The following is a 25,219-nucleotide window of genomic DNA, read 5'->3' as shown; positions in this document are numbered from 1 at the left end:
CACCCTAGCAAAATGCTGAAATCCTCTTCTGAACGCCCTAGCAAAATGCTGAAATCCTCCTCTGAACACCCTGGCAAAATGCTGAAATCCTCTGAACTCCCTAGCAAAATACTGAAATCCTCCTCTGAATGCCCTAGCAAAATACTGAAATCCTCCTCTGAATGCCCTAGCAAAATGCTGAAATCCTCCTCTGAACTCCCTAGCAAAATGCTGAAATCCTCCTCTGAACTCCCTAGCAAAATGCTGAAAATTGGCCCATGCTCAGTATGTGACCAGTTCTGCCTGTTTGAACACTTTGGTGTTTAAAAACAGTTGGAGGAAAGTATCCACAAACAATCTCCTCGAAGCGAAACTTAAATTTTGTTTGCACATGCTAAACACCCATATAAACAAGGTTGATCACATGGTTGTTTTGACAAAATATTGTTACCACAGACTCCTTGAGAGACTGTAGGAGACAACTTGTCATTTTCCTTTTAACTACTGCCTTGGATTATATGTATAATACAGTGCTCTATCGGCCAAAAGGAAATGCCTTATGCTTAGGCCCGATAAAAATCAGTCCATCTTTTTCCCTGTAGTCCACGCAACTGACCAGAATAGTTCTGCCGCCATCACTGCAATAAACAAAACACACCGACGTGGAATGTTAAAAATAGCCTTAAAGTGTCATTCACGAATACAGAAATGTCAAACGGAATTAGTGACAAACGTAGTATTGAATAATATTTTTAAAATGTCAACCAATCAGAGAATACCACAAGTAATTTGTTGTAATCAAGTCCATTGAAATGTGTCCACGGTAATCAAAAGACCTATTATTCCGATTTCTACGCAGGTTTGTTTTTTTGTCCCAAAATTATTTCATACTTGGCACCTTTAACAGACTATTATTCTGTGACAAAGCATTTTCTTTAAAAACCCAGACATATTTCGCACCATCATTATCTTATGAAAGATAACTGCGAGTATGAATATCCAAGTTCGAACGCACTTGATTTGGCGGCGGTCCCAATGAGTCGTACTCAATCAAAACTTCAACTCGAGAAAAATGCGAAAAACCGTTTTGGTTAATAAAACACTGTAGATCTGCTGCATTAATATAAATATACACTAAAAATGGCCAAACATATTAACCACTGATATCATAGAACTCATAAAGAGTGTCAGATAATGAATAATTTTAAGCTCGAGTGTGAAAAATGAAGAAAACTGCTGGCATTTGAGTCCGTACTCCAGGAACGTTCGGGTTTTCCATTGTTATGCAAACGAACAACGAGGGATAATCCTCTGACAAACATTTCTGTCCTACTGTACACGCTGACAGTTTACAAACAAGCTAATCCTTCAAGTCTTTCTGATAAGAGATCTAATAAAACAGAGCTAGAGTTGTTCGTGGTGAAACAGCCACATTGAAGACGCAACTTCAACTAGCCATTTCTTACCTTGAAATAAAAAAAAATAAAAATTCGATGAACATCTGGGGAAATATTAATAATCAATCATTCTTATCAATCGCTTGCGTTTGTTTATTCGAATCCATGAAATTCACGAGTTTTTTGACATTTGTTGGCAACTTCCGCTCTAAAAAAGATTGAAAATGTGGGTGTGGTTCTTTTGCGAGGTCCTGTTGATAATACGGACAAATATGGTTCTGTAACCCAGGTCGTGCTCCGATCATGTGACTTTCAGCCAATCAATGATGTTGTAACAAAGCATATTTGACGCTAAGTGAGGGTCGTCGTACCATCCAATTTCCGACGTTGATTCATAGTGTTTTTGTGCTGTGACAGGCTTCAAAATTATTAGCTGAAAAACATCGGTATATTTTGACAAACGGATGGAATTTGACCTCAGTTCAAAAAGAAAATACTAGGCTGAGATACTTTAGAGTCCTCCACGGCGAATCAGTTTTCTCTGCAAGTTGTGAAATAAAGTAAACCAGAGGAGGGTCGATGATTTTCAGCGCTGAAGGACTTCCGTGTGAATCCTGAGTTTTGAATTGTTCATCGACTGGCCACCAAATATTTATGGCTTTAACTAAATTTGACACGTTTTTTAAGCTCAATAAATTATTTATACATGTCAAGCTCTGTTCGATTTTTTCAGGGCATGTGGCCGTTTTTTTGTCAAAAGTATTTTTTGTGGGAATACTTTTACGGTTCATATACGGTATAGAATGTGAACTCATTCAACGATCGTGACTTATTTTTGAAAATGTGTGGATTCAGTGGTATCATTATTTTTGGAACTAATCAATAACATTTCCTCGTTTCTCTGATCTGTCAAAATGAGTTACCTATGTTTTTTTTACGTAACTGTCTCATTAAAATAATTTAAAATATTACATCTAGAACAAGCACCCAAAACATGCAACAAGAGGTCCCAGTTCAGTTGCTTTCACGATACAAATGTCATGCAACTATTAGATTTGAAGTGTCGTTCGAAATTTAATAATAGTTAATACGAGTTGTATGTTCACACTTTACTATTAAAACTACCATTTCGACCACTCATGTGTCAGTGATCAGTGTTTGGGCGAGCGGTCGGTGTTTCAATGAGCGAACGAGCAAAAAAAAACGTGATTAAAACGCGGACGGTTTCCGGTCGGACAAGACCGCATGGTTGGTAATTAAGCGGTCGATGTAAAAGCGGAAGGTTGGGCGAAATGAGTACTGTATGCCCGGACTACCATGTTTCTTCGACGAAGTCTCGACTGACAATGATGCTGACAATAGACGTTAGATAAACAAGCATTGTTTGCAACTGGAAGCTTATCACCCGTTATATCAGAATTGTCAACAACAGAGTATACAGATAAGATGTTATCATTTAAACTGTTCCAAAGATAAACATTATGCAAATATCCACGAAATGGCAGTTGTAGTCTTTTCTGCTAGCGTTTTAAAACACTAATTAAAGCAACGTTATTTTGCAATTTCGATCTTTTGGAAACCAAGGATGAGACTGCAATTTGAGACTGCAAGTGAAAATTTCCTTTCTCGCTACCTTAAACCAGAGATATGATAGGGGTGTCTGAATTCCCAATATGTTGGAAGAACCAAGACGAATGATGTTTTCCCCTTGGACATGCAAATGCATGACGTCAAGGACAGCAAAGCAATCATAAACATGACTAGAAAAGAACGAAAACAAGATACAAGATAATACTGTCATTGATGGGGTAGAAACAACATTGATGGGGTAGAAACAACATTGATGGGATAGAAACAACATTGATGGGGTAGAAACAACATTGATGGGGTAGAAACAACATTGATGGGGTAGAAACAACATTGATGGGGTAGAAACAACATTGATGGGGTAGAAACAACAACCATGTGACTTTTCCATCACCACCACCACATGAGTGCGTCAGCCATTTTCTTCTCAACACAAGGGCAACCACATAAAGTAAAATGTCAAGATATTTAGCTTATAGTTAGTCAAAACCTCTTAGGGATGACGTCAAAAGATCGATGTCGGATGTTTAGTTTGGGGGGGGGGGGGTTGACCTCAAAAAATTTCCATCCTACAAAAACGATTTTATTTTTAAATGAAGTCAAAACAAATCTTGGAGTATTTGTAATTCGTTTTTTTTTTCTATCCAATCATGAACAGAAATAACAGAAAATGAAAACAAACAAACATCCAAGACGTGAAAATGGTTTGGTTCAAGTGTAAATATGTGTGTCAAATGAGGTGCATTTGTAAAGTCTTTTTACACCCACCCGTGGGGGGTGGGGGTTGAAAAAACTAAAGGAATTAATTTTTTTATCCGACGTCGATCTTTTGACGTCGTCGTAAACTTGGTAAACAAAGTACCGCTTGAGCCAACTCTTAGAGACCAGCCAGAGTAGAGCTTAACACAATTCAGGTACAAATATGTTGGCTGTGAAACAAGCTAGGGCAATGTTACTTCCCTTTGGCCAATAAAAGGCACAGTGGCCTTATTTGATTCCCCCAATATTCTATAGATTGATAGGGTTCATAATTGCTTATTTAACCTACTTGTCATATCAAATATAAATATATATATTCCAAGGCAGTAGTATAAAGAATTATGTAAACAATATTACATAAAAGATGTCATACAATGACATATTAGTAATTTGTTCTGATTATAATAAACACTAATACACAAGTAGACTATTACATAGCATACGTCTATTTCAATATATTACCATGGAGCTGAATAACTGATATATTTTATAGGGGAGAATGATTGTACATTGCTTTACATACCTGTAGTGAATTTATGTTTCATATTGATTTAATGCCTGCAGTCTCATATCCTCCTAACCAGTACACATAATGATATGGCTGAAGTCTCATATCCTCCTAACCAGTACATAATGATATGGCTGAAGTCTCATATCCTCCTAACCAGTACATAATGATATGGCTGAAGTCTCATATCCTCCTAACCAGTACATAATGATATGGCTGCAGTCTCATATCCTCCTAACCAGTACATAATGATATGGCTGCAGTCTCATATCCTCCTAACCAGCACATAATGATATGGCTGCAGTCTCATATCCTCCTAACCAGTACATAATGATATGGCTGCAGTCTCATATCTTCCTAACCAGTACATAATGATATGGCTGCAGTCTCATATCCTCCTAACCAGTACATAATGATATGGCTGAAGTCTCATATCCTCCTAACCAGTACATAATGATATGGCTGCAGTCTCATATCCTCCTAACCAGTACATAATGATATGGCTGCAGTCTCATATCCTCCTAACCAGCACATAATGATATGGCTGCAGTCTCATATCTTCCTAACCAGTACATAATGATATGGCTGAAGTCTCATATCCTCCTAACCAGTACATAATGATATGGCTGCAGTCTCATATCCTCCTAACCAGTACATAATGATATGGCTGCAGTCTCATATCCTCCTAACCAGTACATAATGATATGGCTGCAGTCTCATATCCTCCTAACCAGTACATAATGATATGGCTGCAGTCTCATATCCTCCTAACCAGTACATAATGATATGGCTGCAGTCTCATATCCTCCTAACCAGTACATAATGATATGGCTGCAGTCTCATATCCTCCTAACCAGTACATAATGATATGGCTGCAGTCTCATATCCTCCTAACCAGTACATAATGATATGGCTGCAGTCTCATATCCTCCTAACCAGTACATAATGATATGGCTGCAGTCTCATATCCTCCTAACCAGTACATAATGATATGGCTGCAGTCTCATATCCTAACCAGCACATAATGATATGGCTGCAGTCTCATATCCTCCTAACCAGCACATAATGATATGGCTGCAGTCTCATATCTTCCTAACCAGTACATAATGATATGGCTGCAGTCTCATATCCTCCTAACCAGTACATAATGATATGGCTGAAGTCTCATATCCTCCTAACCAGTACATAATGATATGGCTGCAGTCTCATATCCTCCTAACCAGTACATAATGATATGGCTGCAGTCTCATATCCTCCTAACCAGCACATAATGATATGGCTGCAGTCTCATATCCTCCTAACCAGTACATAATGATATGGCTGCAGTCTCATATCTTCCTAACCAGTACATAATGATATGGCTGCAGTCTCATATCCTCCTAACCAGTACATAATGATATGGCTGCAGTCTCATATCCTCCTAACCAGTACATAATGATATGGCTGCAGTCTCATATCCTCCTAACCAGTACATAATGATATGGCTGCGGTCTCATATCCTCCTAACCAGCACATAATGATATGGCTGCAGTCTCATATCTTCCTAACCAGTACATAATGATATGGCTGAAGTCTCATATCCTCCTAACCAGTACATAATGATATGGCTGCAGTCTCATATCCTCCTAACCAGTACATAATGATATGGCTGCAGTCTCATATCCTCCTAACCAGTACATAATGATATGGCTGCAGTCTCATATCCTCCTAACCAGTACATAATGATATGGCTGCAGTCTCATATCCTCCTAACCAGTACATAATGATATGGCTGCAGTCTCATATCCTCCTAACCAGTACATAATGATATGGCTGCAGTCTCATATCCTCCTAACCAGTACATAATGATATGCCTGCAGTCTCATATCCTCCTAACCAGCACATGATATGGCTGAAGTCTCATATCTTCCTAACCAGTACATAATGATATGGCTGCAGTCTCATATCCTCCTAACCAGTACATAATGATATGGCTGCAGTCTCATATCCTCCTAACCAGTACATAATGATATGGCTGCAGTCTCATATCCTCCTAACCAGTACATAATGATATGGCTGCAGTCTCATATCCTCCTAACCAGTACATAATGATATGGCTGCAGTCTCATATCCTCCTAACCAGTACATAATGATATGGCTGCAGTCTCATATCCTCCTAACCAGTACATAATGATATGGCTGCAGTCTCATATCCTCCTAACCAGTACATAATGATATGGCTGCAGTCTCATATCCTCCTAACCAGTACATAATGATATGGCTGCAGTCTCATATCCTCCTAACCAGTACATAATGACATGGCTGCAGTCTCATATCCTCCTAACCAGTACATAATGATATGGCTGCAGTCTCATATCCTCCTAACCAGTACATAATGATATGGCTGCAGTCTCATATCCTCCTAACCAGTACATAATGATATGGCTGCAGTCTCATATCCGCCTAACCAGTACATAATGATATGGCTGCAGTCTCATATCCTCCTAACCAGTACATAATGATATGGCTGAAGTCTCATATCCTCCTAACCAGTACATAATGATATGGCTGCAGTCTCATATCCTCCTAACCAGTACATAATGATATGGCTGCAGCCTCATATCCTCCTAACCAGTACATAATGATATGGCTGCAGTCTCATATCCTCCTAACCAGTACATGATATGCCTGCAGTCTCATATCCTCCTAACCAGCACATAATGATATGGCTGAAGTCTCATATCTTCCTAACCAGTACATAATGATATGGCTGCAGTCTCATATCCTCCTAACCAGTACATAATGATATGGCTGCAGTCTCATATCTTCCTAACCAGTACATAATGATATGGCTGAAGTCTCATATCCTCCTAACCAGTACATAAAGATATGGCTGCAGTCTCGTATCATGCTAATTACATAATCAGCTGAAGCTGTGTTATTATCGTCTTTGTGTTATTGAACGGGTTGTCATAACAATTTTATAATAATTAATATCCAGCATTACTGTGCATGAACCTTCAATCAGTGCACAACCCCCCCCCCCAAAAAAAAAAAAACAATTGCTCATCCATTGACTTTCCACCAAATATATTCATGTTCACAGCAGAGGTATCGTTAAGAGAGTCAGTCGCTAGACACAAATGGCTGCTGAGATATCGTTAAGAGAGTCAGCTGCTAGACACAAATGGCTGCCGAGGTATCGTTAAGAGAGACAGTCACTAGACACAAATGGTGCCGAGGTATCATTAAGAGAGTCAGTCGCTAGACACAAATGGCTGCCGAGGTATTGTTAAGAGAGTCAGTCACTAGACACAAACGGCTGCCGAGGTATTGTTAAGAGAGTCAGCCGCTAGACACAAATGGCTGCCGAGGTATCATTAAGAGAGTCAGTCGCTAGACACAAATGGCTGCCGAGGTATTGTTAAGAGAGTCAGTCGCTAGACACAAATGGCTGCTGAGATATCATTAAGAGAGTCAGCCGCTAGACACAAATAGCTGCCGAGGTATTGTTAAGAGAGTCAGTCGCTAGACACAAATGGCTGCCGAGGTATCATTAATAGAGTCAGCTGCTAGACACAAATGGCTGCCGAGGTATTGTTAAGAGAGTCAGTCACTAGACACAAACGGCTGCCGAGGTATCGTTAAAAGAGTCAGCAGCTAGACACAAATGGCTGCCGAGGTATCATTAGTAAGTAAGTAAGTAAGCCGCAAGACTTATTTTTGCCTCCCAAAAATAGTGTATCATTTAACCCCATCAGCGTGTCTACTGCTGCAAATACAGAAATCTTAGAGGCCACTTATGTCTAAGGTTTATACACCAATACAGAAATCTTAGAGACGACTTATGTCTAAGGTTTATACACCAATACAGAAATCTTAGAGACCACTTATGTCAAAGGTTTATACACCAATACAGAAATCTTGGAGGCCACTTATGTCTAAGGTTTATACACCAATACAGAAATCTTAGAGGCCACTTATGTCTAAGGTTTATACACCAATAGCATCATTTCAGAATACAATATTAATGTCTAGAGTTAAGAAGCATTCAGAAGATAGTACAAATCCTGATAAGTTAACAAACCTGGGTACTTAGCTCGAAAATGTCCCTTGTCATCAGTTTGAGAAGAAGTGTCTGCAACAAAACAAATTATTACAATATACTATAAAGCATGTGTTAACATGTCTATCATGTAGATGTGTTATAATTTACCCTTGTATCAATCACACTGAGCTACGAGAATCACACTGACTTCTTACACATACATGTATATATGATGGGATCAGAAGTGATTCTTAAATTACGACCAAGATTGCCACAAATCACTAACAATGTCTAACTGCAATAACCCATTTAAGGTTTATATATACATATTTTATGCATAATCTCAATCGCATGATACACAGCTGGCTGTATGATATTGACATTAATAGGTTGGCTTGATATTCATTCAGAAAAGCTCAAGCTTTAAAAGCAGCATTACAAATGCAGTACCAATCTGGCAGCTTAACACATTGACGCCTATGTCTCTGCTAATCACCATGTTCTGTTATAAAATACAAGTCATTGAAATGACACAGTCCCCATTAAGTTCTCTTTGTGCTCGTCATATTAAAGCGAAGGGGTTGTCGCGAGCGTGTCCTTGAAACTTGAGTTCCAAGTGGCATATACAACAGATTGTTTATTTACATCAAAACACGTGTTTCGTGTCATAGTAATATGGCCAAAATAAAAACAGCCATTATTCAGCCATCTTTGATCTGATTATGAAACACACTGATATGTATGATGTATGTGCCAAATATGAATGAAAATGGTACATAAATTGTGGAAATATAGTAGTAAGGCCAAAAAGTCAGATGGCTGTCAATCGGCCATCCTTGACCAGATTTTGAAACAAATTGTCATGGACATGCATCCTAGCATGTATAAAGTACATGTATGTGCCAAATTTGAATGAAAACTGGCCGAGCACGTCCAAGATACCGCATAAAAAAACAAAAACAAGATGCCTGCCAGTCGACCATCTTTGATCCAATTGCAAAATAAATCGTCATGGACGTGTATCCTAACATGTATAATCTATGTACCAAGTTTGAATGACAACTGACAAAGCATGTCCAAAATACAACATTTTCAAAAAACAAGATGGCTACCAGTCGGCCATCTTTGATCCAATTGTGAAATAAATCATCATGGACATGATGGCTGCCAGTCGGCCATTTTGAATCGAATCGCTTAACCACTGCATGTGCATATGTCCCACCATAAAGTACTAGGCACATGCAAAGAATGAACGGAATTGGTCCAAGGGATTCTGAGATATGACTCCGAACGGACGCACGGACGGACACCGAATTATAAGTCCCTGTTTTCGGACTTTGTCCGAACGGGGACTAAAAATGTCTCACTGTGAATCATATCATGTTAAGTCTGTTGCTGCATTTTGGGCTATTTTATCACAAAATTCAGTAACCATGTTTATCAATCTGTTTAAAAATATGCATGAATAATTCAAATAAAAGATAGCAGAGCTGGCTCAGTTTATTTTAATCAACAATGGATGGACGATGGATAAATGAAGCTTTAACTGCCACTCTTATACATCTAATAAAATATGTTGTCATTCATTAAGATTTGTGTCTGTGGTGACATATGCTCGGTTGAAGTACTACTGTATCTTACTGTCTTATGGCTCAAAATCAACTAATTTGAAAACCATGTTATAAATAGCCACAACTGCTGTGAAAATAAACAAACTTATGTCACAGTGTCTTGATCCCTGACAATGCAAATACATCTGCCTTGACCTGAGACTAAATACAATATAACAATTTTTGTTTAATTTTGTCTACTAGCGGTTGTAATATTTCACTCAATCTTTGAAAATCACAAGACGTTCAGAAAGTACAAAAACAAACTGTATTCACACCTTTGCTGGGCAAGACTTGTGATTTTACCGGTAATAGATATTAGGAAATTCATCAATTTATCATGCAGAAAAAAATGTTGTGTGCACAGTGATATCAATGTAGAATTCACTGCAGTCATACAACTATTATGGACATGTGCTATGTTACTAAATGCATGATATATGATCACTATCACAGCAACACAAGAATGGTTGACAAGTTTGACACAAATAAACTAAATTGTTTAAGAAATACAAAGAATACAAAAACCATTAGTTCAGTGTCCAATATTGAACATGAACATGCACTTCAGAGTTTCAGATTTTTATCAAATGCATCTATGGTTGTCAAAAAATTACCCATATTGGTAGCTGGGATTGGATTGGTAACTTGACATTGGTAAGTTTTGACCAGAGGTTGTTTAACCCTCTCAACTTCCAGTGTAAAGGTGGGAGTTCATGTTCAAAAAGTTCATGCTACATCCTAGTGGTATGTTTGAGTGAAAACCTCCACCCAAGGCCAATTTGCACCCACAGCCAAACTGGAAAGTTACCTGTCTTACCTGTATTTCAATTGCTTTATAAATATTGAAATATTGAGTAATATTATCTATCTGTATACAAAACCACACACACACACACACACAAGGTGTGAAATGAACCTTTCAATCTCAGGTATGTGCCGACCCAAAATAAATCTATTGCTTTTGGCCTAATCAGTCACATTTTATGAATAATCATTGACAATTAAAATGATAATTATTACACCTTTTATTTACATTACATATCTTACCACATGCTGGTCTTGATTGTTCTTCCATACATCTTAATGCAGTTGTACTTACATAGCTAGTTAAATGAATGAGTGGTGGACCATGCTCAGATAATGTTTTCAACCTGTGATAGGAAAACAAAATATTAAAATAATTTACTTATACATTTTGTACAACTACTTATCAAGACACTAAACAGTTTGAGATTCAAGGACATACTATCCTCCACACATTCACATGTCCATGCTTATATTCAAAAGAACTTTTTACACTAGCAAAATTTAATCAACTTGAACTAAAGAGTTATGATTACTAATTATTACCCAGGTCAAACAACATGTCATTAATTAACATGTCATTATCCTGGCCTACTATTACCGTATATGACAAAATGTAACATTACTCAGTCCTACCACTATTTGATTGAATGTAACACTACCATGGCCTAATACCATACCATAAAAATTAACATTACCCTGGCCTGCCACTATTTGATTATATAACACTACCCAGACCAACTACCATATCACCAAATGTGATATTACCCTAACCTACCATGTTTTAGGAGGTTTCAATTACATAAATGTGATATTACCCTAGCCTACCATGTTTTAGAAGGTTTCAATTACATAAATGTGATATTACCCTAGCCTACCATGTTTTAGAAGGTTTCAATTACATAAAATCATTATTTGATTGAATGTAACACTACCCTGACCTACCCCCATATAATTAAATACAACATTAACCCGGCCTACCACCATATGATGAAATGTAACATTAACCCGGCCTACCACCATATGATGAAATGTAACATTAACCCGGCCTACCACCATATGATGAAATGTAACATTACCCTGGCTTATCACTATTTGATTAAATGTAACATTACCCCGGCCTACCACCATACGATGAAATGTAACATTACCCCCAGCCTACCACAATTTGATTAAATGTAACATTACCCTGGCCTACCACCATATTATTAAATGTAACATTACCCCGGCCTACCACTACTTGATTAAATGTGATATTACCCTGGCCTACCATGTTTTAGAAGGTTTCAATTACATAAATGTGATATTACCCTGGCCTACCATGTTTTAGAAGGTTTCAATTACATAAATGTGATATTACCCTGGCCTACCATGTTTTAGGTGGTTTCAATTACATAAATGTGATATTACCCTGGCCTACCATGTTTTAGGTGGTTTCATTTACATAATTGTGATATTACCCTGGCCTACCATGTTTTAGAAGGTTTCAATTACATAAATGTGATATTACCCTGGCCTACCATGTTTTAGGTGGTTTCATTTACATAATTGTGATATTACCCTGGCCTACCATGTTTTAGAAGGTTTCAATTACATAAATGTGATATTACCCTGGCCTACCATGTTTTAGGTGGTTTCATTTACATAATTGTGATATTACCCTGGCCTACCATGTTTTAGAAGGTTTCAATTACATAAATGTGATATTACCCTGGCCTACCATGTTTTAGGTGGTTTCAATTACATAAATGTGATATTACCCTGGCCTACCATGTTTTAGGTGGTTTCAATTACATAAATGTGATATTACCCTGGCCTACCATGTTTTAGGTGGTTTCAATTACATAAATGTGATATTACCCTGGCCTACCATGTTTTAGGTGGTTTCAATTACATAAATGTGATATTACCCTGGCCTACCATGTTTTAGGTGGTTTCAATTACATAAATGTGATATTACCCTGGCCTACCATGTTTTAGGTGGTTTCAATTACATAAATGTGATATTACCCTGGCCTACCATGTTTTAGGTGGTTTCAATTACATAAATGTGATATTACCCTGGCCTACCATGTTTTAGGTGGTTTCAATTACATAAATGTGATATTACCCTGGCCTACCATGTTTTAGGTGGTTTCAATTACATAAATGTGATATTACCCTGGCCTACCATGTTTTAGGTGGTTTCAATTACATAAATGTGATATTACCCTGGCCTACCATGTTTTAGGTGGTTTCAATTACATAAATGTGATATTACCCTGGCCTACCATGTTTTAGGTGGTTTCAATTACATAAATGTGATATTACCCTGGCCTACCATGTTTTAGGTGGTTTCAATTACATAAATGTGATATTACCCTGGCCTACCATGTTTTAGGTGGTTTCAATTACATAAATGTGATATTACCCTGGCCTACCATGTTTTAGGTGGTTTCAATTACATAAATGTGATATTACCCTGGCCTACCATGTTTTAGGTGGTTTCAATTACATAAATGTGATATTACCCTGGCCTACCATGTTTTAGGTGGTTTCAATTACATAAATGTGATATTACCCTGGCCTACCATGTTTTAGGTGGTTTCAATTACATAAATGTGATATTACCCTGGCCTACCATGTTTTAGGTGGTTTCAATTACATAAATGTGATATTACCCTGGCCTACCATGTTTTAGGTGGTTTCAATTACATAAATGTGATATTACCCTGGCCTACCATGTTTTAGGTGGTTTCAATTACATAAATGTGATATTACCCTGGCCTACCATGTTTTAGAAGGTTTCAATTACATAAATGTGATATTACCCTGGCCTACCATGTTTTAGGTGGTTTCAATTACATAAATGTGATATTACCCTGGCCTACCATGTTTTAGGTGGTTTCAATTACATAAATGTGATATTACCCTGGCCTACCATGTTTTAGGTGGTTTCAATTACATAAATGTGATATTACCCTGGCCTACCATGTTTTAGGTGGTTTCAATTACATAAATGTGATATTACCCTGGCCTACCATGTTTTAGGTGGTTTCAATTACATAAATGTGATATTACCCTGGCCTACCATGTTTTAGAAGGTTTCAATTACATAAATGTGATATTACCCTGGCCTACCATGTTTTAGGTGGTTTCAATTACATAAATGTGATATTACCCTGGCCTACCATGTTTTAGGTGGTTTCAATTACATAAATGTGATATTACCCTGGCCTACCATGTTTTAGGTGGTTTCAATTACATAAATGTGATATTACCCTAGCCTACCATGTTTTAGGTGGTTTCATTTACATAAATGTGATATTACCCTGGCCTACCATGTTTTAGGTGGTTTCATTTACATAAATGTGATATTACCCTGGCCTACCATGTTTTAGGTGGTTTCAATTACATAAATGTAACATTACCCTGGCCTACCACCATATCGCCAAATGTGATATTACCCTGGCCTACCATGTTTTAGGTGGTTTCAATTACATAAATGTGATATTACCCTGGCCTACCATGTTTTAGGTGGTTTCATTTGTAAGTACACAAAATTGTTAGGATTGGTTATTTATATATAAACCCATATTTGACGTTATCAAGATTACAGACTGAGTTTTGTATCAATTCGAGCTGTAGGCAGTAATCACAATTCTGTTCAGTCGTGATATTTGATCCAAGTCAATAGGGTATTTTGTTAATTTCAACATATTTTTTGGGGGGAGTGAGTAACATTTCTGAAAATAAACTCTGAGCTTGCCAAAATGAACCATTTTTACCACAGCCCATAGTTATCAGACGGTATTTAAACCCAAAAGCTCGAGACAACCTTTAGAAAGTATATATATTGAAAAAAAGTTGGGAAGTTATGCATGTGATGTCAAATAGTGTAATCTGTAATGTATCATATCACCCAGTGTATGTGACATTATTCATGTGATGAAGTACAATATCAAACTAATAAAGTAGTTATTTTAGTGTTGTTGATACTAGATGTACGTGTAGATAGTAGCAATTATAATTTCCTAATGTATTTCACAATATTAGACCAAAATAGATGTACTCATTGGTTTTGCCTCGTCGTATTACCCAATGTGAATGCCGATTTCTGTGATCGAATTTTTGCCATTTTTGGTGAAAAACATTATCTTTGTTTATGTTTTGTTCACTTCTACAAGCAGTCTCTATCTTTCAGTGTATCAATGTAATGCATTGAGTGATGATTGAAAACTTAATATTCTTGCATTATAAAATGACTACATGGAACATTAACCTGGCTGAACACCATACAATTAAGTGCAACATTACCTGCGCCTACCACCATAAGACTAATGTAACATTACCCTGGCTTAACACCATACGATTATATGCAACATTACCTGAGTTTTGTATCAATTCGAGCTGTAGGCAGTAATCACAATTCTGTTCAGTCGTGATATTTGATCCAAGTCAATAGGGTATTTTGTTAATTTCAACATATTTTTTGGGGGGAGTGAGTAACATTTCTGAAAATAAACTCTGAGCTTGCCAAAATGAACCATTTTTACCACAGCCCATAGTTATCAGACGGTATTTAAACCCAAAAGCTCGAGACAACCTTTAGAAAGTATATATATTGAAAAAAAGTTGGGAAGTTATGCATGTGATGTCAAATAGTGTAATCTGTAATGTATCATATCACCCAGTATATGTGACATTATTCATGTGATGAAGTACAATATCAAACTAATAAAGTAGTTATTTTAGTGTTGTTGATACTAGATGTACGTGTAGATAGTAGCAATTATAATTTCCTAATGTATTTCACAATATTAGACCAAAATAGATGTACTCATTGGTTTTGCCTCGTCGTATTACCCAATGTGAATGCCGATTTCTGTGATCGAATTTTTGCCATTTTTGGTGAAAAACATTATCTTTGTTTATGTTTTGTTCACTTCTACAAGCAGTCTCTATCTTTCAGTGTATCAATGTAATGCATTGAGTGATGATTGAAAACTTAATATTCTTGCATTATAAAATGACTACATGGAACATTAACCTGGCTGAACACCATACAATTAAGTGCAACATTACCTGCGCCTACCACCATAAGACTAATGTAACATTACCCTGGCTTAACACCATACGATTATATGCAACATTACCTGGGGCTTAACACCATACGATTAAATGCAACATTACCTGGACCTACCACCATATGACTAATGTAACATTACCCTGGCTTAACACCATACAAATGTATGCAGCATTACCTGGGCCTACCACCATATGACTAATGTAACATTATCCTGGCTTAACACCATACAATTAAATGCAACATTACCTGGGCATACCACTATATGACTAATGTAACATTACCCTGGCTTAACACCATACAATTAAATGCAACATTACCTGCGCCTACCACCATATGACTAATGTAACATTACCCTGGCTTAACACCATACAATTATATGCAGCATTAACTGCGCCTACCACCATATAACTAATGTAACATTACCCTGGCTTAACACCATACAATTATATGCAACATTACCTGCCCCTACCACCATAAGACTAATGTAACATTACCCTGGCTTAACACCATACAATTACATGCAACATTACCTGGGCCTACCACCATATGACTAATGTAACATTACCCTGGCTTAACACCATACAATTATATGCAACATTACCTGCGCCTACCACCATAAGACTAATGCAACATTACCCTGGCTTAACACCATACAATTATATGCAGCATTACCTGTGCCTACCACCATAAGACTAGTGTAACATTACCCTGGCTTAACACCATACAATTATATGCAACATTATCTGCACCTACCACCATAAGACTAATGTAACATTACCCTGGCTTAACACCATACAATTATATGCAACATTACCTGCACCTACCACCATAAGACTAATGTAACATTACCCTGGCTTAACACCATACAATTATATGCAACATTACCTGCGCCTACCACCATAAGACTAATGTAACGTTACCCTGGCTTAACACCATACGATTAAATGAAACATTACCTGGGCCTGGGTCTACCACCATAAGACTGATGTAACATTACCCTGGCTTAACACCATACGATTAAATGCAACATTACCTGTCCTAACACCATAAGACTAATGTAACATTACCCTGGCTTAACACCACACAATTATATGCAACATTACCTGGGCCTATCACCATAAGACTAATGTAACATTACCCTGGCTTAACACCATACGATTAAATGCAACATTACCTGTCCTAACACCATAAGACTAATGTAACGTTACCCTGGCTTAACACCATACAATTATATGCAGCATTACCTGCACCTACCACCATATGACTAATGTAACATTACCCTGGCTTAACACCATACAATTATATGCAACATTACCTGGGCCTACCACCATATGACTAATGTAACGTTACCCTGGCTTAACACCATACAATTATATGCAGCGTTACCTGGGCCTACCACCATATGACTAATGTAACATTACCCTGGCTTAACACCATACAATTACATGCAACATTACCTGGGCCTACCACCATAAGACTAATGTAACATTACCCTGGTTTAACACCATACAATTATATGCAACATTACCTGGGCCTACCACCATAAGACTAATGTAACATTACCCTGGTTTAACACCATACAATTATATGCAACATTACCTGGGCCTACCACCATATGACTGTATGGAACGTTACCCTGGCTTAACACCATATTACTACATTTAAAATTAACATTACCCTGGCCTGACCCCATACTACTACATTTAAAATTATCATTACCCTGGCCATAAAACACCATAAAACTTGCATCATTTTGGCATTTTGACATTAAAATTTCCAATGGTGTTTGGTCAAGTTCTGTTTTATGACATGACATAAGGGTAATAAGGGTAACATGAATAAAGGTATATTGTCCTTTTATTCTTTGAAATTAATGTGGCCTAAGTTAAAGACATATACATTTGACTTAAATTAGCACAACTACAATGTGTGTGCTATCATCCAAGACAAATAACCATGGTCATAATATTCACTGATTTATGTGTCTGTCTACACTGTCATTAACTTTCACAGTAAGACATATTAGTACGACCCTCGTAACACTACACTATATAGAGGTGAAATCACTGCCTAGATAGACAGCATGATTCTTCCTTATGAAATACACAAGCCTCAGACGATGTATATAAATAACAACTTAAATATTTGTCAAAACCAAATGTGACAATATCAAACAAACAAATAAAGGAAACAGAAACCACACTAACTATCTTCCTCTAACCAACACAAGAAATTCTTATGAGCAATGGACTTTGCAAAGACAAAATTTTACAAAAATCACTGACTCACCATCTTAAATATGGATCCTCAAATGCTCAAAGCCACAACAAATTTCCCTTAACAAGTAGAATTCACATAATTTAAAATTGAAAGTACCGTAAAATCTTAGAAGCCGCATCCCTAATAGAAGTCGCACCCATTCTTTCTGAATAATTGAGAACCAAAAATTCACCATTTCTCATATGTGTAGATGCTCTAATAAAAGCTGCATCCTTTCCATTGCATTATGCCATTTTAATTGAAGCCGCGGTTTCTAATACAGATTTTACAGTAGTCCTTTTCAAAATCTGATTTGTTCTATGAAACATATTACCAGCAATCAAATAAATATCATAACCAATATTAATGGTTATAAAAAAGATAATTTCCTTGAACTTACATTGAACTTAAAATTACAGTTGACAAAAACGTGTAAATAGGATATATTGTAAGCTGCTATAATTTTTCCTGTGACAAGTTTTCATGGATTACACTAGTCCACAGAAATCCTGACATTTTGTAGCAGTTTCACTAGGATTCTTTAGAACAAGGAATCACGGAAAAGTTTTCCTTCCCTCAACCTTTTGAAGCTGTTATTTTCCTCGGCCAAATTTTGACTAAATAGAAATAATTTCCCATTGACTACATTCTGGATCAAAATATTTGATATAACATAAAAAACATGAGGCAGCTTTAATTCATCAAATTAAGAACATTTGCAGCGATGAAATTAAACAGTTTACATTATTGTGTTAATTGGAAAACACTATTCAAGCAAAGTTATACATCTTGTTCCAAGGAAAATTGTAAACATGATGGAATTTTAATTTTTGTTGTGTATTGAGATATTGAACCACAAAAAAAATATGTTCAATGTGTAACATTTAATAAATAAAGCTTTTTTATACATGTATTAAGGTTCATTTGATGACACAAACGTCCTCAGAAACAGAAACTATTCGCCATTCACCGTGAGAAGACATTCAATACGAGAAACTCAGTCTGTTAAAAAAGAAAAGAATGTCTGTGTTGGGCGATTGATTCATAGACCACAAATGACTTGCACAAAGGTGGTTATAATACGTCTGGGTACAAGACATATGCTCGTACATTACATACAAGCAATATCTAAAGTGACATACTTTTAGCACCGGTTTCATTATTGATGGAACATTCTGAAATATAAAGCAACTGTTAGCATTACAGCCAATCGGATGGCAATATGCTTGGTGTAACTTTAAAAAGGTCTTCAATTTGACAATTAAACACGTCGATAAAGCATGATGCGATCTCTCTTCTATAATAGAGCAGCACTAATGTTCCATACAGTAAAATTGGGTTCAAACAATATGCCTTATTTCAATGATTTAGGCATTTATAATAGAAGCAATGCCTAGCTCGACCTCTCAAACAATGGCTTTTCTTTACTGAAAGAAAGTCTTTTATAAAAAGCAGCAAAGAAAGCACACTATATGATTGTAACGTACTGTAGTAATTGCTTAGGTTACAATACTAGAATGACTGGTTACTTGTACATATGTAATCACACTATATGATTGTAACGTACTGTAGTAATTGCTTAGGTTACAATACTAGAATGACTGGTTACTTGTACATATGTAATCACACTAATTATTAGAAGGCAAACAAATCTCTTTGTACAGTGGGAATTCCTCAATATGAATTTTCAGTAGCATATGTACATTAGCTATTGGAGATTTCCTGCTTATTGGGGTGTTCACACATGTAGCAAAACATAGGGTTCGACCCACAGTTAATTTTAACCAACTGTTGGAAAAGATGTTTGAACAGATTAACCCAATGTCGACATAGGATAGTTACAGCTCAGAAGGCTGGTCTTGACTTGAGTTCTGTGTTTAACTCTGAGATATATGTGAACATTATCAGATAGAATTTATTACTGTATAAAAGTAAAACAGTTTGGCACAAAGAAACTCCTTGTGAAGGACAGACAATAGTACTGGCTATTGTCACTTTGTTAATAAACATCTTGTTGTAGTAAAGCTTTATATCCCCACTAAATGTTAGTAAGTGGGAGAAGGAGGAAAGGCTTTTCCATTACATATTTAGTGGACTTTGGCAGACTTAAAACAAATTAAAAGAAACTGCCTGTACAATACATTGTTACGACTGATAATCAAGAACTACCGGTACATGTGATCGATATGTAAATTATGAATGATAATCCATAATGGGAACAACCCCACTCACTTACCTCTACCTCTTTCGATAGTTTTATACTATAAGGTTACTATGAATAGCCTACATACATGTAGTATGGAAAAAGATGCTAAATCAGTCATATATCAACTGACACCCAGCAGAGGTTAATGTGACCAAGTACTTTCCGAGTTGCATAGTAAAATATGCATTGGTAATACCCAAGTGTCAGTTGACGCTTTTTTTGATAGAAAAGCTATTAATTTTTCCTGAGAGCAGCACTAAGCCTATCATTACAGCTGATAACACTCCACTCAAGGGCAGTAATAGAAAAACAGTAGCGCTACTGCATACAGATGAACATTTAAATAAACACAAGTCCTCATTCAGAATTGGTATGTCCCAATATGACAGAAGGAAACACTGTGCAAACTCTTAAAAAAATAATTGATATGATTTAAACGACCCACATATTAATTAACATTAGCAGGCCATTACCTCGTACTGTATAATCATACTTAAATGTAAATCACATCTGTCCATTATCAAATCAATCCTTCATTAGTTACATGTTTTTATCACAATCACTTTAACAAATCGGTCAAACAAGGAGTAAAAATAACTCAAAATAAGTCATAATCTTTTGTTTTCTAAATAAATATAAATAGAACAAGCTGTAAGATTGAAGAAAGGTTTTGTAAGGCATGCCATATGTGCTATTAAGAATTATAGAAATATTGTCATTGTGATAAATTGTAGTTATCAATAAGAGAATAAAAATAATGGTTACATAATACAGATCAATTAGACTCATAACTCATGGAGATAATGTCAGTGGTTTATATGATGTAGCCATTGATTGAGTGGTTGTGATTTACCTCATTTGTAACCTGTCTGTTGCAAATGGGAGATGAACCACTAATCACATGTAATGTTGTCGATAATTCTAAAGCTAACACAGTCCTACATGTATGACATATGAAATGATTACACATTTCACATTAGTCTGGAATAATGTTTTGACTGACAATATATGATAACTGAAGCAAATCATGATGTATTTAGATACATGTACATCAAATATATGTATATGTCTATAGATATACATAGAAATATATGCCTATAGATACATAGAAATATATGCCTATAGAGTTACATAGAAATATATGCCTATAGAGTTACATAGAAATATATGCCTATAGAGTTACATAGAAATATATGCCTATAGAGATACATAGAAATATATGTATATGCCTATAGAGATACATAGAAATATATGCCTATAGATATACATAGAAATATATGCCTATAGAGATACATAGAAATATATGCCTATAGAGATACATAGAAATATATGCCTATAGAGTTACATAGAAATATATGCCTATAGAGTTACATAGAAATATATGCCTATAGAGTTACATAGAAATATATGCCTATAGAGATACATAGAAATATATGTATATGCCTATAGAGATACATAGAAATATATGCCTATAGATATACATAGAAATATATGCCTATAGAGATACATAGAAATATATGCCTATAGAGATACATAGAAATATATGCCTATAGAGTTACATAGAAATATATGCCTATAGAGTTACATAGAAATATATGCCTATAGAGTTACATAGAAATATATGCCTATAGAGATACATAGAAATATATGTATATGCCTATAGATATACATAGAAATATATGCCTATAGATATACATAGAAATATATGCCTATAGAGATACATAGAAATATATGCCTATAGAGATACATAGAAATATATGCCTATAGAGTTACATAGAAATATATGCCTATAGAGATACATAGAAATATATGTATATGTCTATAGATATACATAGAAATATATGCCTATAGATATACATAGAAATATATGCCTATAGAGATACATAGAAATATATGCCTATAGAGATACATAGAAATATATGCCTATAGAGTTACATAGAAATATATGCCTATAGAGTTACATAGAAATATATGCCTATAGAGTTACATAGAAATATATGCCTATAGAGATACATAGAAATATATGTATATGCCTATAGATATACATAGAAATATATGCCTATAGAGTTACATAGAAATATATGCCTATAGAGATACATAGAAATATATGCCTATAGAGTTACATAGAAATATATGCCTATAGATATACATAGAAATATATGCCTATAGAGTTACATAGAAATATATGCCTATAAATATACATAGAAATATATGCCTATAGAGTTACATAGAAATATGTGCCTATAGTTACATAGAAATATGTGCCTATAGAGTTACATAGAAATATGTGCCTATAGATATACATAGAAATATATGCCTATAGAGTTACATAGAAAAATATGCCTATAGAGATACATAGAAATATATGCCTATAGATACATAGAAATATGTGCCTATAGAGATACATAGAAATATATGCCTATAGAGATACATAGAAATATATGCCTATAGAGTTACATAGAAATATGTGCCTATAGAGTTACATAGAAATATGTGCCTATAGAGATACATAGAAATATATTATGCCTATAGAGTTACATAGAAATATGTGCCTATAGAGATACATAGAAATATATGACTATAGAGATACATAGAAAAATATGCCTGTAGAGTTACATAGAAATATATGCCTATAGAGATACATAGAAATATATGCCTATAGAGATACATAGAAATATATGCCTATAGAGATACATAGAAATATGTGCCTATAGAGATACATAGAAATATATGCCTATAGAGATACATAGAAATATATGACTATAGATAGTGCATTGGACCCCCCCCCCCCTAGTCAATGCATAATGCAGCCAATGACATCACTCATAAAAACGTTATAATGATTCAGTACACAACAAAGGCACTATAGGAGAAGTGCTTCTAATAGAGCAAATACGGTACACCCAATGAGGAAGGCAGGTTCTGTAAATGAGGAGTATTTGGTGTACCGGTATACTGTAAACACAAGTGTAGAAATTTATTGTCCATCAATTTACTGACAAATAAATAGTCTTAGTGTTACGACACAGGATGAATTTCAATGCTTCTAAGTGTTTTTGAGCATGCTGGTGACATTTGATTCCCAAGACACATTTAAGGTCACCTTTTAATCAATTCTTCTCATTAGTAATCACACTCAGAAGATTAGAGAGAATGAGCTACTGAATTTAAGCTTGCAATTCTAAATAAAAAAAGCTTGATCACAGAAAAAGTAACTTAATAGTACAAAAATGATTTTGAATATTTTTCAATGTCAAGTGCGCAGCAGTATCAATATTTTCCATAGATCAAACGATACATTGATGTACAGAGGAAACTAACATAATATTCAACTTAATAATCAAGTTGAGTAGCAATCCATCTGATTTTAATTTGGATTGAATAAAAGTAGAATAGTAACCAAAACACTTTACTAGTGTAAACCATGGTGATAAACAAGTATACTAAACATTTGTGACCTATTGTTATATAAAAAAAAAACAATAAATTATATTATCTTTTTTTTAGATGCAGGATTACAAGAAAAATCCCGAGACTTGCTGTCACATCTTAGTTTTTTTGTAAATTCCTGAATCCCTGAAAATTGAAAAATGGGAAATAATGGAATGATCGCGAAAAAAACGACTTGTATCTCTTGCATTCGCTCTAAGCGACATTGACTAGGTTTCTAGTCGGTGACATTTCTGGAATAACTAGATTAAGCCAATCATATGTGCATAATATACAGATAACATTTGACAGAAAAGACTTCTTTTTTATATTTTCCGTTCCCACTTTTATTGTTCAATATTTTGTGATGTTATAAGGTGACTGTATCATTGAGTTGGCATTGGAAGGATTAGGCTACACAGAAATCATTGACTATCAGCACCTGGTTCGCTGGAAGGTATGCTATGCAGTGGTTTGACAGTGACAGTGTTACATACAACTTGTCATGTGATATGTAAATTGCAGCTCATGAATATTAATAGCAACTCAAACTTTGTGAGGAACACACAAGTTGTTTCCTTTTCAATCACTCTTTATTTTCACAAATACTGCACTCGTATAAGTCATTTTCATTAAGTCATTTTTTTTTTATTTTTGAAAAAACAATAAGACTTGTAAATCTGAGCACAATTCACTGTAATCCAAATGAAGTGACAGCCCCCTTTTCAATTAACAATGAGAGAAGAGAAATGTGTTATAAAAGGGAGTTCGCAAAAAAAAAAACCAGTCAATTTCATAAAGTACTAGTCGAGTGCTTAAAAATATGGGAAATTATCTACCACCTGATATTATGTTAAGAAAATGAGAAATACATCTGCCTTGGAAATACGTCAAAACAATGTGTTAATTACACAGCATACTGAAAACTAGTGGAATGTAAAAAAGTAATTACCCTAGTATTAGAAGAGCGGTAGCAGAAAATAGCATATGCTACCGTGATACCACACTATCGACTACACTATGTAACCGAACTAAATGATAAAACACATGATAATGGAAAGTAATGTGTAGCACTAACAAAAGTAAATACAGTCACACAAGTAGGGTCAGTGTGACAGCATCGTAAAGCGTGTTTGAAGCAATCTCGTAAACAAGCTTGATAAACCACGTGAAACGATTTTTCAAAGAGTAATAATAAATACTGGGTTTACACAGAGTAACTCACCTAGAATATGGGCGAAAACCATGTCGTTTCGACATGTTTATATTTTTTTCAGAACGACCGCCATTAAGGCACATTACCCGGCATTCCTTGTGTTCTCGAAAATGTTCACTAAGTTATCGCGAGATTGTTGGCTGACCGTAATGAATATTTCATGCGGCTACCTTGACTATAGAGGCCATACGAGGACACACACCTGTTTATTTGGGCGTGTACACCTATTGTCCACAAATAAAGCGGACTCTCGAGTGACGTACAGAGCAGCGCTTCTCAACGCGTGCCAAAATACAGACGAACAAAGGCGGACTTGTGCCAAGAAACTGTCAAAGACGGCATGTCATGGACTTGCGACATGCCCAAA

At 35.7% G+C, this 25,219-nt stretch overlaps 1 protein-coding gene across 1 annotated transcript in view; it reads right to left on the bottom strand.

Moving 5' to 3' along the window:
* The window catches only part of LOC144349509 (uncharacterized), a 123,285-nt gene extending 98,257 nt beyond the window's left edge, over positions 1-25,028 (bottom strand). Inside the window, exons 1-3 of the mRNA XM_085507935.1 lie at positions 24,862-25,028; positions 10,918-11,021; positions 8,297-8,347 (exon numbers count right to left, since the gene is read on the bottom strand). Coding sequence (XP_085364061.1) covers positions 8,297-8,347; positions 10,918-11,021; positions 24,862-24,935 — 229 coding nt within the window. The 5' untranslated portion in view covers positions 24,936-25,028. The remainder of the gene's footprint in view (positions 1-8,296; positions 8,348-10,917; positions 11,022-24,861) is intronic.
* Between the last annotated feature and the right edge of the window lie 191 nt (positions 25,029-25,219).

The sequence above is a fragment of the Saccoglossus kowalevskii genome, chromosome 2 (assembly GCF_978046115.1).
Source record: "Saccoglossus kowalevskii chromosome 2, keSacKowa6.1, whole genome shotgun sequence".
Classification (NCBI taxonomy): domain Eukaryota; kingdom Metazoa; phylum Hemichordata; class Enteropneusta; family Harrimaniidae; genus Saccoglossus; species Saccoglossus kowalevskii.
The sequence above is the reverse complement of the archived record's forward strand: the minus strand, read 5'-3'. Positions and strand labels throughout refer to the sequence as shown.